The 13,471-nt window shown below is 34.0% G+C and overlaps 1 protein-coding gene across 4 annotated transcripts in view; it reads left to right on the plus strand.

The window, feature by feature from the left end:
* LOC105497240 (RAD54 homolog B) overlaps positions 1 to 13,471 on the plus strand; it is a 114,734-nt gene that overhangs the window by 54,610 nt on the left and 46,653 nt on the right. For all 4 annotated transcript variants that reach the window (XR_011606873.1, XR_011606874.1, XR_011606875.1 and 1 more), the window contains exons 4-5: positions 6,548 to 6,742; positions 10,153 to 10,434. Coding sequence is in view for 1 of the 4 variants with exons in the window: in XM_011768213.2 (XP_011766515.2) it covers positions 6,548 to 6,742; positions 10,153 to 10,434 (477 nt within the window). In the remaining 3 variants the exon portion in view is untranslated. The remainder of the gene's footprint in view (positions 1 to 6,547; positions 6,743 to 10,152; positions 10,435 to 13,471) is intronic.

The following is a 13,471-nucleotide window of genomic DNA, read 5'->3' on the forward strand; positions in this document are numbered from 1 at the left end:
GTGTGGTACATGACTGTATAGTAAAGTGTTTAATAATTTCTAGTAAGTGAGTGGGCTTATTTCAACCTCTTTTATTTCACTCTGTTAAATTGTTCATGTTGCTGTTGTTTTTTGTTTTTTGTTTTGGTGGGGGCCAGGCTGAGAGAGAAGAGGGAGGAGTTTTTAAATGAGGTGGGTTTATTTAAAATATTGTAACAGCCCCATAACTTAGTCAATACCTCCTATTAAAGAAAATATTAAATGGATTCTTAATTCTTCCAGCACAGTCAACACTTATGTTCCATGTATTTTATTAGCATTTTACATATTAAAATTCAGTAGATTTATTTTTTGCTTTAATTTTATTTTTATTTATTTATTTTTTTGAGACGGAGTTTCGCTCTTGTTGCCCAGGCTAGAGTGCAGTGGCACGATCTTGGCTCACTGCAACCTCCGCCTTCCGGTTTTAAGCAATTCTCCTGCCTCAGCCTTCCGAGTAGCTGGCATTGCAGGCACCTGCCACCACACCCGGCTAATGTTTATATTTTTAGTAGAGACAGGGTTTCACCATGTTGGTCAGGCTGGTCTCGAACTGCTGACCTTGTGATCTACCCGCCTTGGCCTCCGAAAGTGCTGGGATTACAGGCGTGAGCCACCATGCCCGACCTTTTTGCTTTAACAGTTCTTACTAATTGAAATTCTTTTATGCCTATTTTTTACTTAAATATTTTAAGTAAAATTCAGGGTTTAGATTCTACATATTGGCAATATGTTGACTGAATGTTGAGGGTTTTCTGGTCAGATTAAAACTTTAAAGAGATGAGAATCTTTTCTTTTTTTCTCAGGTACCTTCTTTACGTGTAATGTGAAATTAGGAGCGTCTTGCAAAGAGGAAATGAAGATACATTTAAAAATGTCCTATCACTAATCAAATTCAAATTGCAGCATTAAGGAGATACCATTTCTACCAACTAAATTGATAAAGATGAATTCACAGAAAAAGTTCAAAGAAGCTTTATGATAGTCAAAGCTATCAAAATTAAGCTGAAAACTCAACTGTCTGTCACTATCCTATATAATAATAAGGAACAAATTGTTGATACAGGCAACAATTTGGGATGAATCCTAAAGATATGCTGAATGGGAGAAATCATTTTTGAAACGGTTGTATACTGTATGATTCCATTTATTTGACATTCTCAAAAAGAAAACAATATTCATGGAAAACATGTCAGTAATTGCAGGGGTTTTGGGTAGGGAGAGGGTGTGAGTATAAAAGAATAGCATGAGGAAGTCTTTTGGGATGATGGAACAATTCTATATCCTGATTGTGGTCATGGTGGTTCTGTGAATCTATACATGTGTTAAAATTTGTAGAGCTGTACACCAAAAGTCTATTTTACTGTATGAAAATTTAAAAAATAAAATAGTTAAAAATGGATAAAGGTGAAGTTTTGTGCTAACGCAGGTGTAATGAAGTGGACACCCTTGCTTGGTGGGAATATCACTGATACAACCTTTCGTGGAGAAAAATTTGTCAGTCTAAATCAGGAATTGAAAATCTTTAAATTCATTGGACTGGTAATTTCATTTCTTGGACTTTGTCTTCTACAAATAACCAGAGATGCGCAGATTGAGTATAATAGAGCTTAAAAAAAAAAGCCCAGTAATAAGGGACTAATAATATGTAGAAATATATCCACAATAACATATGAAAAGAGGAGAGTAAAAACCTATCCACTACATTTTCTGGAACATTAGAAGCACATTTCCCCCAAAAAAGTATCTGAAAAATGACCTGTTACCCATGCACCCTCATTAGGGAAGGAAAGTCAGAAAACTGGAGGAGCTGCACTTAAGTCTTTTGTCTTCTTGGTTCCTGCTCAGGGTTCTAGCAGTCTGAATCCTTTCAGGAACTGATCAGAGTTCACTGGGTCATGCCAGACAGAGGTGACTCAAACTGGCTGTGAATCATTTGTTTTCTCAGAAAAAAACTTTGTTGGTTCTGAGTATAATTTACTGGTTGAAGATAGCCAAGATTCACTTTGTAAATCCATGAATGCCAGTAATGAAGGTACCATTTATCTGAATTCTAGTAGTGATAGATTTTTCAGGCTTTTGGCGGGTTGATTTACCTGGCTTGGAGATGTACAAATTTTTTTTTTCCAAGACATATGTCTTCTTTTTTCTTCTTCTTTCTTCTTCTTTTTTTTTTTTTTCTTTTTTTTTTTTTTGGTGAATACTCAGCAGTGTAAATGGCTGGTTATAGTAGGTGTATGTTTAACTTTTAAAGAGTCTGCCAAACCGTTTTCCAAACTGGTTGTACTGTTTGACATTCCTTCCAGCAGGATATGATATTTTCAGTTGCTCTATATCTTTACTAGCACTTACTGTGGTCAGTTTTTTTTTTTTTTAAATTTTAGTCAATCTAATCAATGTGTGGTGTTACTTCATTGTGTGTGTGTATTTTAAACAACTTTATTGAGATACAGCTAACATACCATATGATTCAGTTATGTAAAGTGTACAATTCATTGTTTTTTAATATAGTCCCATGTGCAACCATCAGAACAGCCAATTGCAGAATATTTTCAATACCTGAGAAAGAAACTTTGTACCTTTAGCTACCACCCTCTTGCTTCCTAACCCCATCCTTACCCTCCAGCCTAAGCAACCATTAATCTATTTTCTGTCTCTGTAAGATTTTGCTGTTCTATACATTTTATATGAATGGAATCCTAAAATATATAGCCTTTGTGACTGGCTTCTTTCACTTAGCATAAGTGTTTTCAGGGTTCATCCGTGTTTTAGCATGTATTAGTACTTTATTCTGTGATGGAATTATATTCCATTGTATGCATATGCCATATTTTGTTTAATCATTTGTCAGTTGCATGCACATTTGGTTTGTTTCTACCTGTCGGCTATTATTAATAATCCTAGCTATAAACATTCATATGCAAGTTTTTTTGTGGACATATGTTATTATTCTTTTGGGCATATACTTAGGAGTATAATTGCTGTGTCATTTGGTAACTTGTTTAATTGTTTGAGCAGCTGTCATGCTGGTTTCCAAAGTGCTGCACCATTTTATACTCCTGCCAGCAGAGTATGAGGGTTTTGATTTATCCACATCCTCATCACACTTGTTTATTATCTGACTTTGTGATCCCAGCCATCCTAATGGTTGTGAAGTGGTGTTTCAGGTTTTCAATATGTATTTTCTGGGTAACTAATGATGTTAAATATTGTTTTATGTGCTTATTGGTTGTTTGTATATATCATTTTCTGAATTGTCTAAGACTTTTGCCTATTTTCTGTTGATTTGTTTGTTGTCTTATTTTGAAACTATAAGAATTACTAGGCCGGGCGCAGTGGCTCACGCCTGTAATCCCAGCACTTTGGGAGGCTGAGGTGGGTGGATCACTTGAGGTCAGGAATTCAAGACCCACCTGGCCAACCTGGTGAAACCCCATCTCTACTAAAAATACAAAAAGTAGCTGAGCGTGGTAGTGGGCACCTGTAATCCCAGCTACGCGGGACGCTGAGGCAGGAGAATAGCTTGAACCCAGGAGGCAGAGGTTGCAGTGAGCCGAGATCACACCACTGCATTCCAGCCTGGGCTACAGAACAAAACTCTGTCTCAAAAAAAAAAAGAAAAAAAAAAGAAAAAAAAAAGAATAATTATTCCAGACACAAGACCTTTGTCTTATTCATATGTTGTGAATATTGTACCCCAGCCATTGGCTTCCCTTTTGTTTTTTTAATGGCATCTTTCAAAAAGGAAAAGTTTTAAATTCTGATAAAAGTTGATTTATAATTTTTGATTTTTATATTTTTTGCTTTTGTATTCTAAGAAAGCTTTGTATATCCCGAGGTTACAAATATTTTATCCTGTGTTTTCTATTAGAGATTTTTTGTTTTAGGTTTTACATTTAGGTTTTTCATTCATTTTGAGTTGAATTTTGTATATGGGGTGACTTAATGGTTGATGTTTATCTTTTCCAAATGTATATCCAGTCGGTTTAGCAATGTTTGTTGAAAATACTTTCTTTTCCTCATTGAATTTGCTTCCCCACCTTTGTTGAAAATAATTTCACCGTATATGTGTGAGTGGGTCTATTTCTTGCTACTCTTCCAATGCATTGGAATGTCTATATGTCTTTTTTGGAGAGCAGGGGCAGTACCAAACTATCTTGATTATTGTAGCGTTATTGTAAACATCCAACTTTGTTCTTTTCAAAAATTGCTTTGGTTACTCTATGTTATTTTTCTTTTCATATGAATTTTTAAATCAGCTTGCCAATTTTACTAGAAGTGTCTTGGGATTTTGATTGGTATTGTGTTAAATATATTGATCATTTTGGGGAAAATTGCTGTCTTAACAAAATTGAATGTTCCAATTCATGAAATAGGAGCTGTACTTATTTATAAGAGCTTTGTTAATTTTTTTTCAACAAAGCTTTTAAATTTTAATGTAGAGATCTGGGTTATCTTTTGTTAGATATTTTCCCAAGTATTTCATATGTCTGTTTTTTGGAGCTACTGTGAATGGAATTTAAAAAATTTTATTTTTGATTATTTCTTGCTAGTCTATAAGAATGCAGTTGATTTTTGCATATGAACCTTGATCTTGTGACTTTGCTAAATTTATTCTTCTTTATTTTTAGATTCTCTGGGGATTTCTATGTAAATAGTTACAACATCTGTAAATGCTCCCGTTTTCTTTCTTTCTTTCTGATCTTTATACTTTGTATGCTTTTACTGCCTTATTCCTATTTAAGTAAATAGGAAAATAGTAAAAAGGAAAAAAATTGCTTCGTTTTGTTTTTTGAATTTTATTGTTTTAACAGTTTCCATGGTTAAAGTGTATATGAGATAAAAGACATAGGGAAGAGCTCTTCAGTAATGGGGGGAATGAGATTTTGCTGTCTTCAGCTAAACCACCTTTTATCCAACCACTGAAAATCTAGTGTGTACAAGTTAGGTGTAAGAAGCAGGAGACAATAATTTTAATAATATTTATTCTCATTTCTACTTTGTTGTTTTGTACTTGTTCTTATTTGAAAAAGTAACATATCATATGATCCAACACTTTCACTTCTGGGTATATAGACAAAAAGAATCAAATTAGTATGTCAAATAGCTATCTGCATTCCCATGTTCCTTGGAGTATTTTTCACAATAGCCAAGATGTGAAGTCAGCCTAAGTGTCCATCAATGGATGAATGGATTAAAAACTTCTTGGTATAGATACACAGTGGAACACTACTCAGCCTTAAAAAACGGCAATCCTGTCACTTGTGACAACATGGATAAACCTGGAGGACCTTATGCTCAGTGAAATAAGCCAGACACAGAAAGACAATTATTTTGTGATCTCACTTATATGTGGAATTCAAAAAAGTTAAACTCTTAGAACAGAAAGTAGAATGATGGTTACCTAGAGTTGGATAGAGGTGGAGCACTGGGGAGATGTTGGTCAAAGGATCCGAAATTTCAGTTAAGGAGGAGTAAGTTCAAGAAATCTATTGTATAACATGGTGGCTATAGTTAATAACAATATATACTTGAAAAATGCTAAGAAAGTAGCATTTTAGGCCGGGCGCGGTGGCTCAAGCCTGTAATCCCAGCACTTTGGGAGGCCGAGACGGGCGGATCACGAGGTCAGGAGATCGAGACCATCCTGGCTAACACCGTGAAACCCCGTCTCTACTAAAAATACAAAAAACTAGCCGGGCGAGGTGGCGGGCGCCTGTAGTCCCAGCTACTCCGGAGGCTGAGGCAGGAGAATGGCGTAAACCCGGGAGGCAGAGCTTGCAGTGAGCTGAGATCCGGCCACTGCACTCCAGCCCGGGCTACAGAGCAAGACTCCGTCTCAAAAAAAAAAAAAAAAAAAAAAAAAAAAAAAAAAAAAAAAAAAAAGAAAGTAGCATTTTAAAAAATGTTCTCACCACAGAAAATATGTGAGGTAATGGATAATATTAATTAGTTTGATTTAGCCATCCCACAGTGTATACATATATCAAAACAGAATGTTGTGCACCTACATATATATAATTTTTATTTATCAATTAAAATAAAAATTTCAGGTTTTACTTTCAGAGAACTCTGTAATCTTTGCCTTTCCTCAGCTTGTCATGTCAGTTAATTAAATCAGTTTTGTCAAAATTTGATTTTTAGATATTTTTCCATGCTATAGACATTGAAACAATATCTTAATTTTTAGTTTTAAAATGTTTACAGTGATTATTATGTTATTCTACTTCAATTGAGTTTATTTCATTTTGGAACAGTAAGATATTTACAGTCATTGTACTTGTGGTAATATTAACACCTGATATTTGGATTTCTTAGTTTATAAAATGCTAACATGAGTATGATTGAGTATTATCATACTATAATATGATACATATACTATATATATAGTATATATTATACTATAGTATGAAATAGTATGATTCATACTATTTCTTAATATAATCTAATTTTCTTGTGCTTTTTGTGTTTGAATGACCTTACTACTTAGACATTAAAGTCATTTTTAATAATTTTTTTTTAATTGTAGTTCATTTGACTCCTAAAGAAGTAGCAGTGTCCAAGGAACAAGAAGAGACATCTGATAGCCTAGTTAAATATTTCAGTGTTGTTTGGTGTAAGCCTTCAAAGAAAAAACATAAAAAATGGGAAGGTGATGCTGTTCTTATTGTAAAAGGAAAGTCATTTATACTAAAGAATTTGGAAGGCAAAGACATTGGAAGAGGTATTGTGATACTACCTAATGTTTACAGTTTGGACTGAAATTAGTATGTATCTCTGGTTACCTAAATGAAATATAATTAGGTTTTATAAAGAGATGATGAGGTATTCTTTAATGGATGTTCATGCTTCAACTGTGTATAATACATAAAATAATCTCATAATGATTAGTGAGCCTGCTAATCTTATGGCTTATGCTAGCTCAGTGAAGCATATCCTATCCTATGGTTTCATTTTCTCCAAAAATGGCCAGCCAGCTATATACAGTTATTTTGGTACTTTTCTGAGCTTAAACACTAAATTTGACTTGGTATACTTTCTCTCTCTCCCTCTTTTTTTTTTTTTTTTTTTTTGAAGAATGCTAAGTGGTTAAAATTGAAAAATATGTTGATATTGAGTTGAATGATATGTAATTTCAGCACTACTCAATAATGTTTTGAAAAACAGAGCAAGGAGATAATGGTTAAGCCTGACCTAGATTAACATATGGAAATTGGAGGTTGCCATTGTTTCTGTTACAAAGTGTTGCCAGCATAATTTGTAGTAATACAAGTTAGGCTACAAATTAAGAATGGCTAACACCAACTACAGTGTCTTTGCATTGTCTCAGTTCAATTTTAAGTGTGACCTGTAACTATAAAATCTGTTCTATATGTTTATTTACTTAAAAATATATAGTTTTTAATAACTGTTATGTGCCAGGCAGTATGCTAGGAATACCAAAGATGATTATAATTTATAATTTAGTGGGAACAAAGCAAAGTAATTGATGATTAGGAAGCAATAATACAGTTGTTTCAATGAGAATTTTTACTAAATGCAGTGGGAGCATTAAAAAACCATTTAATCTGCCCAGGAGGCTAGGGGTAAGCTTGATAGGAGTTACCGTTTAAGGTACTATTTGAAGGATGAATAGTTTTGGAGGTTATAGGTAAGGGCCATGTGCAAGAGAGAATAGCACATATAAAGGCACAAAAGCAGGAGGGAATTCAAACTAGTTCAGTGTTTCAGGAATGTAGTGTATGAAAGGCTGTGACAGTGTTAAGAGTTGAAACAAACTAAATTATCTACAATAGAATGTTTTATTTATTATGAAAGTATGGAACAACTGTGTATAGTGATTAGAGGAAGTAAAAAGAAAAACATAGTACACATTCTATGTTGGTTAAGGTAGATTGGGGCTAGATTTTTGGAGAATTTGTTCATGCATTGGTATTGCTCTTTAGTGAAATTCTAAAGTCAATGAGAGACAAAAAATTATCACAATTACTTTGGAATATCTTTTACCCCTAAGGTATAGTATGCATGGTTTTGTATATGTGTAGTTTATAATAAAATGATCTTTCAGTTGCAAGTAACAAAAAATGAAAATTAGGCTTAAAACAGTGGGTTTTTACCCTGACCATGCCAGTAGAATCACCTGAGTTGCTTTTAAGGGTGTAGTGGCTCACGCCTGTAATCTCAGCACTTTGGGAGGCTGAGGGGGAAGGATTGCTTGAGGCTAAAAGTTCGAGACCAACCCGGGCAACTTAGCAAGACCTTGTCTATACAAAAAAATAAATTAACCAGGTGTGGTGGCATGCATCTGTAATTCTAACTACTTGGGAGACTGAGGTAGGAAGATTGCTTGAACCCAGGAGATCAAGGCTGCAGTGAGCCTTGATCATGCCACTGCACTCCAGCCTGGGCTGGAGAGACCCTGTCTCTTAAAAAAAAAAAAAAAAAAAAAGAAAAAGAAAAAGAAAAAGAAATGCCGATGCCCAGACTCTGACCTTTCTTTGAGACTCTGATTTATTTGACCTGTATGGTAGGGAGAGGGACTGAAGATAGGTATATTTTAGTGTTTTCAAAATGAAAATATCCAAACATAGGACTTGGTTGTTTAATTATAACATTAATAAATGTATGAACCTGAAGTTAATTTTGCAAGTTACTGTCTATAAGCAGTTTTTCTTTTAAATAACTGGGATATACAATATGTAAATTTGTTAATGTAAAGATAGAGGTGCTAAGAAAACTGAAAGCTGGAATGCTAAAATTGCTAATAGTTTGTGATAATGCATCAGGCTCAGTTGGCCATCGTTGCATAATACCTAAAAACAAACAAACAAAAAAAAAAACCAGTATGAGAAGCAAAGTTTAAGAGTAAAGGAAAATCTTCTAGCGACTGAGATGTTTGAAAGAGTCATCTTTGGATCAAGATCATCTATGGATCTAAATGAAATGAGAGATCTTGGAATTAGAGCTACTTTAAAGGTACCTCAAAGTTAAAAGGTTATTCTTGTCTTCCATTTCCATGTAAAACTGAGATTAACAGTAATTGGATTTTATGTGAAGATAAGACTATAATCTTCATTAATTTGGGTAAGTGAAGACCAATACTGAATTGGGATGGAGTGATGGGTCTTTGACATTGAGCTAAGTAATTTCTTCCTATATCAGAGCATTAAAATTAAAAAGTATTCCACCATAAATAATTTAAGACTATATATTAAATACAGATTGGCACAGATTATAAATTTTAGGCCAGTTTCAGTAGAGAAAATTTAGTAATTTTCAACTACTTGAAAAGGGTCATCGTATTTTCTAAATTGCGACAGTCTTTTATTATTGTTTTTAGAGACTTAAAACTTTCTGGTATGCACAGCTCCTGCGCTTGGTAATGGCACAGTAACTACACATTTAATAGTTTAATGCATTTAATAGACCAGCATGGAAGTCTAAAATTCCATCTATGTGGTTAATGAACTCATTTTAAGCAGCCTATGACTGACTTATTCATACTTATATTTCATCAGCACCTTTACATAGCAACACTAAATAAATGTTCATCAAATTAATAATTCAAACAAGCTTAATATTACAAAATATTCCATGTTTTATTAAAGAGTTAGAGCATGGAATATCTATGACCTCTTGCCACAACTGTATTTTAACTTTGCTATCTCATGTGGAACAGTCAGTACTAGTTGTGGTAACAGATGCTTTTATTGCTAGTTCTCCTTCACATTTCTAGCTATTTCTGAGTGAAAATAGAGGTGAAAATAGAGAAAAAAACCCATGGTGTTTCTGTACAAGAAAGGAGGATACATATAGCCTGTCAAACTATTTTCTTGGCTTAATTTTTCCAGACAAGACATGGCAAAACTATAGGGTACAATAATCTATATTTTCAATAGTAAAAATATTCTTGCTTTCTCTAAAGCATGGCGAATTTTATAGCTGTATTATTTCTTTTGATTTTTAGTGTTTTTTTTTTTTTTTAACCGAAGTGTTAAATTATGCTTCCATTTTGGCTAATGCATTATACAAGACTATTTACATTCAAAGTGCAGTTTTTCTGTACAGTTATGGGAAGGTGACCATGGTATCATCTTAGAGTGTCAATTAATTTTTTTCTTTCTTAACTTAAAGGCATTGGTTATAAATTCAAAGAGCTTGAAAAGATTGAAGAGGGCCAAACACTGATGATTTGTGGGAAAGAAATAGAAGTCATGGGCGTCGTCTCTCCAGATGACTTCAGCAGTGGCAGGTGTTTTCAGCTTGGAGGAGGAAGCACTGCTATCTCGCGTTCTTCTCAGGCTGCCAGGAAGTGTTTCTCTAACCCTTTCAAAAGTGTTTGTAAACCAAGTTCAAAGGAAAATAGACAGAATGATTTCCAAAATTGCAAACCACGCCATGACCCGTATACGCCAAGTAAGATTTTAAAAATAATTTGAATTTTCTGTTTTTACTGTCAAAATGTTTTTTGTGTGTGAATTTGAAGTTTAAATTTTGTTTTAAAAGTTTTAGGTGAAAGTATACATTATTCTTGAGATATGTAATCTGACATAAGGGATAATGTTGAAGTCAAATAACAATATAGTTTGGGAATTATTTCATATGTAAATGAATAATCCCAAGAATATGGTAATAAAAATACTGTACCTGTGTATATACATACATGTATATGTATTACACATACATGTGTATAATTTTGAATAAAATCTGACTTTTTAGTAAGGAGAGAAATTAGTAAATGTATGAATCTGGACTACGATTATACTTCTAGTTTGAGGACAGTATGCCTTGATCACAAGCATTAGTGTATAAAAATATTGAATGGTAAGATTTCATGCAAAGTCCAAATTTTGCTAGTGAAAGTTCCATTCAATCAGTTAATTTTCACACTGCTGAATCCAATTTTAAAAATCGCATTTAAAAAAAAAGAAACCTAGATTGTATCTGATTGTTCTTTTATTTGACTGTTCACTCAGCAGGTATTTCTTGATTGCCTTTTATGGGTTGGGCCTAAAGATAAAACTGTCATCACAGAGCTTCTTATTTGGTGAGGGGAAGGACAAGTAATCTGACCGAAAGTGTAGTGTAGTAGATGTGAAAGTTGAGAGATAGAGGTGACTTCTTTCCTAACAACAGCAAGTATATAAAGTAATGATTATTTTTCCCCATTGCAAGTATTATGGAAACATAAATTTCGAAGAGGCCTTTGAGATCATTTCGATTAGTCTTTTCACTTTGCATTGGAGGAAACTGAGGCCTAGGAAGATGAACCGACTTACCTAAATACAGATAATCAACGGCATTGTTGGAACAAAACCCCATAATTAAAAATTCCTAGTTCTATATTAGCTTATCACAAAGACTTAGTTGAAATATAGGGAGTGGAAGCTGATGCAGCTGAATTTTCTCTTTTTGTCCAAATATATTGTCTGTCCCACTAGCTCTTTTAACAATCCCTCTCCTCTTTATTCTCCTTTCTCTTTGTACTTTTACTATTACACAATACAGGGCTGTGGGGAACTGAAAAGAATACTGTGCTTATTCAAAGATCTGAGTTAGAATCATGGTTTTGCCACTGAACTAACTGGTTCTTTGACCTCTTGGGGGTAGTCACTGACCTTCCTAATGTTTTGCCTACTCATGTGTAAAATGTGGGTCCTAATAACCACTATAGAGATTTAGAGTGTCTAGTATATACTCTTTCCAGGAAATACTTGTTGAGTGAGTGAATGAAACATTTTATTGTGGCATTTCTGTGTTGTGTGTATGTGATGTAAATGTATATATTATATATATGTAAATGTAAATTTATTGTGGCATTTATGTGTTGTATGTGATGTAAATGAATTATATTTGTGTGTGTGTGTGTATAAAAGCACTTTGGGTAAATAGTAAATGGTTAATTATTCTCATGTATTTATCTTATGCAAAGGATATAATTAGGTTGTAGACTTTAATGCCTGAGACATGTTGTTAATGTTAAATGATCATCTTTATCGTTGTGAAGATAAAGAAGCATCTTAAAATTTGAACTAGTGTTCTATTATTTTGACTGTTTAGGGTTCTCTTTCTTGAAGATGGGCCTTTTATTAGGTGATTTATAATCCTATAGTCCTTTTTGCTTGGGCAGTATGTGATTTTTCGCCTCTATCTTCTCTTTTTCCTTGTTGTCCTTTGTAAAAGATAGAAAAATAATGGGGCCATTTCTTGATTGGAAATCCACAAGGAGTACACTCTTTGCTACAGTGATATAGAGGAAAGCCAAGGACTAAATTTCCCGTTTTTACTTCGTCCCCTACCTAACAGGAATTGACCTTAAAGATGAAAGTTCCTTTCAGTTACTCAGAACCCTAGGAAAATCCACAGAAAACTTATTCTCTAGGTATTTGTTGATGGTAAACATGACCAAGCTCTTATTCCTGTGACAATATAGTTCCACACTGATGAATATTTACATAGTCGACTGGAATCTATTTCTTTTTATCTCCTCTTCTCCTCATTCTTCTTTCTTTTTTTATCTAATTCAATTTTTATAACCATGATGTAGGCATGCAAATATATCCCCAAAATAATTTTGGTGGGTTTATTATCTAATTTCAGATTTATCAGTTGAGACCTGCCTTCTAGTTATATTTGATTTTGCCTTTTTGGGTGGTATTTTAGTAAATCTTTTAAATTGTGTAGCACAGTTTTGAAGAATTACATTGTTATTCTATGATGACTTTGTGCTGCTTTAAAGAGGTTCATGAGGCCAGATACAGTGGCTCATGTCTTTAATCCCAGCACTTTGGGAGGTTGAAGTGGGAAGATCACTTGAGGTTAGGAGTTCGTGACCAGCCTGGCTAACATGGTGAAACACAAAAATTAGCCGGGTTTGGTGGCACGAACCTGTAATCCCAGCTACTCAGGAGGCTGAGGCACGAGAATTGCTTGAACCTGGGAGGTAGAGGTTGCAGTGAGCTGAGATCACACCACTGCACTGCACCCTGGGCAACAGAGTGAGACTCTGTCTCAAACAAACAAACAAAAAAAGATTTATGAACTTGATATTCATGAATGTAGTAATTAACTTCAAGCAAATAATGGTGCATAGTCAATGGAAAATGTATCATTTTTTGTCAGTTCCAATTAATAGGAGTAATGATCATTGTTAGTGTGTTTAGGACTGAAAAGATAGAAACCCTGTATGTTAAATTTGGGGAGCCTTTTCAGAATGAGAAGCTGTGAACATTGGCAAATGCATCTTGGCAAAATTCCAGCCTGTGCTTTCAGCTGGAAATAGTTCTCTTTGCTCTGAATACTGAACTATTTGAATGTTATGGCTTACTGAATTCCTTACTAGACAATAGTGAATTTCAGTGCTTTTGAAGCACTTTTGGGTATGTGAAGTTTGGAAGGCTCTTCATAATTCTTTGCATGAAATCGTATATCAATAAGGCATGAGATTTTCTTT

The sequence above is a fragment of the Macaca nemestrina genome, chromosome 8, assembly GCF_043159975.1.
Source record: "Macaca nemestrina isolate mMacNem1 chromosome 8, mMacNem.hap1, whole genome shotgun sequence".
Lineage (NCBI taxonomy): Eukaryota > Metazoa > Chordata > Mammalia > Primates > Cercopithecidae > Macaca > Macaca nemestrina.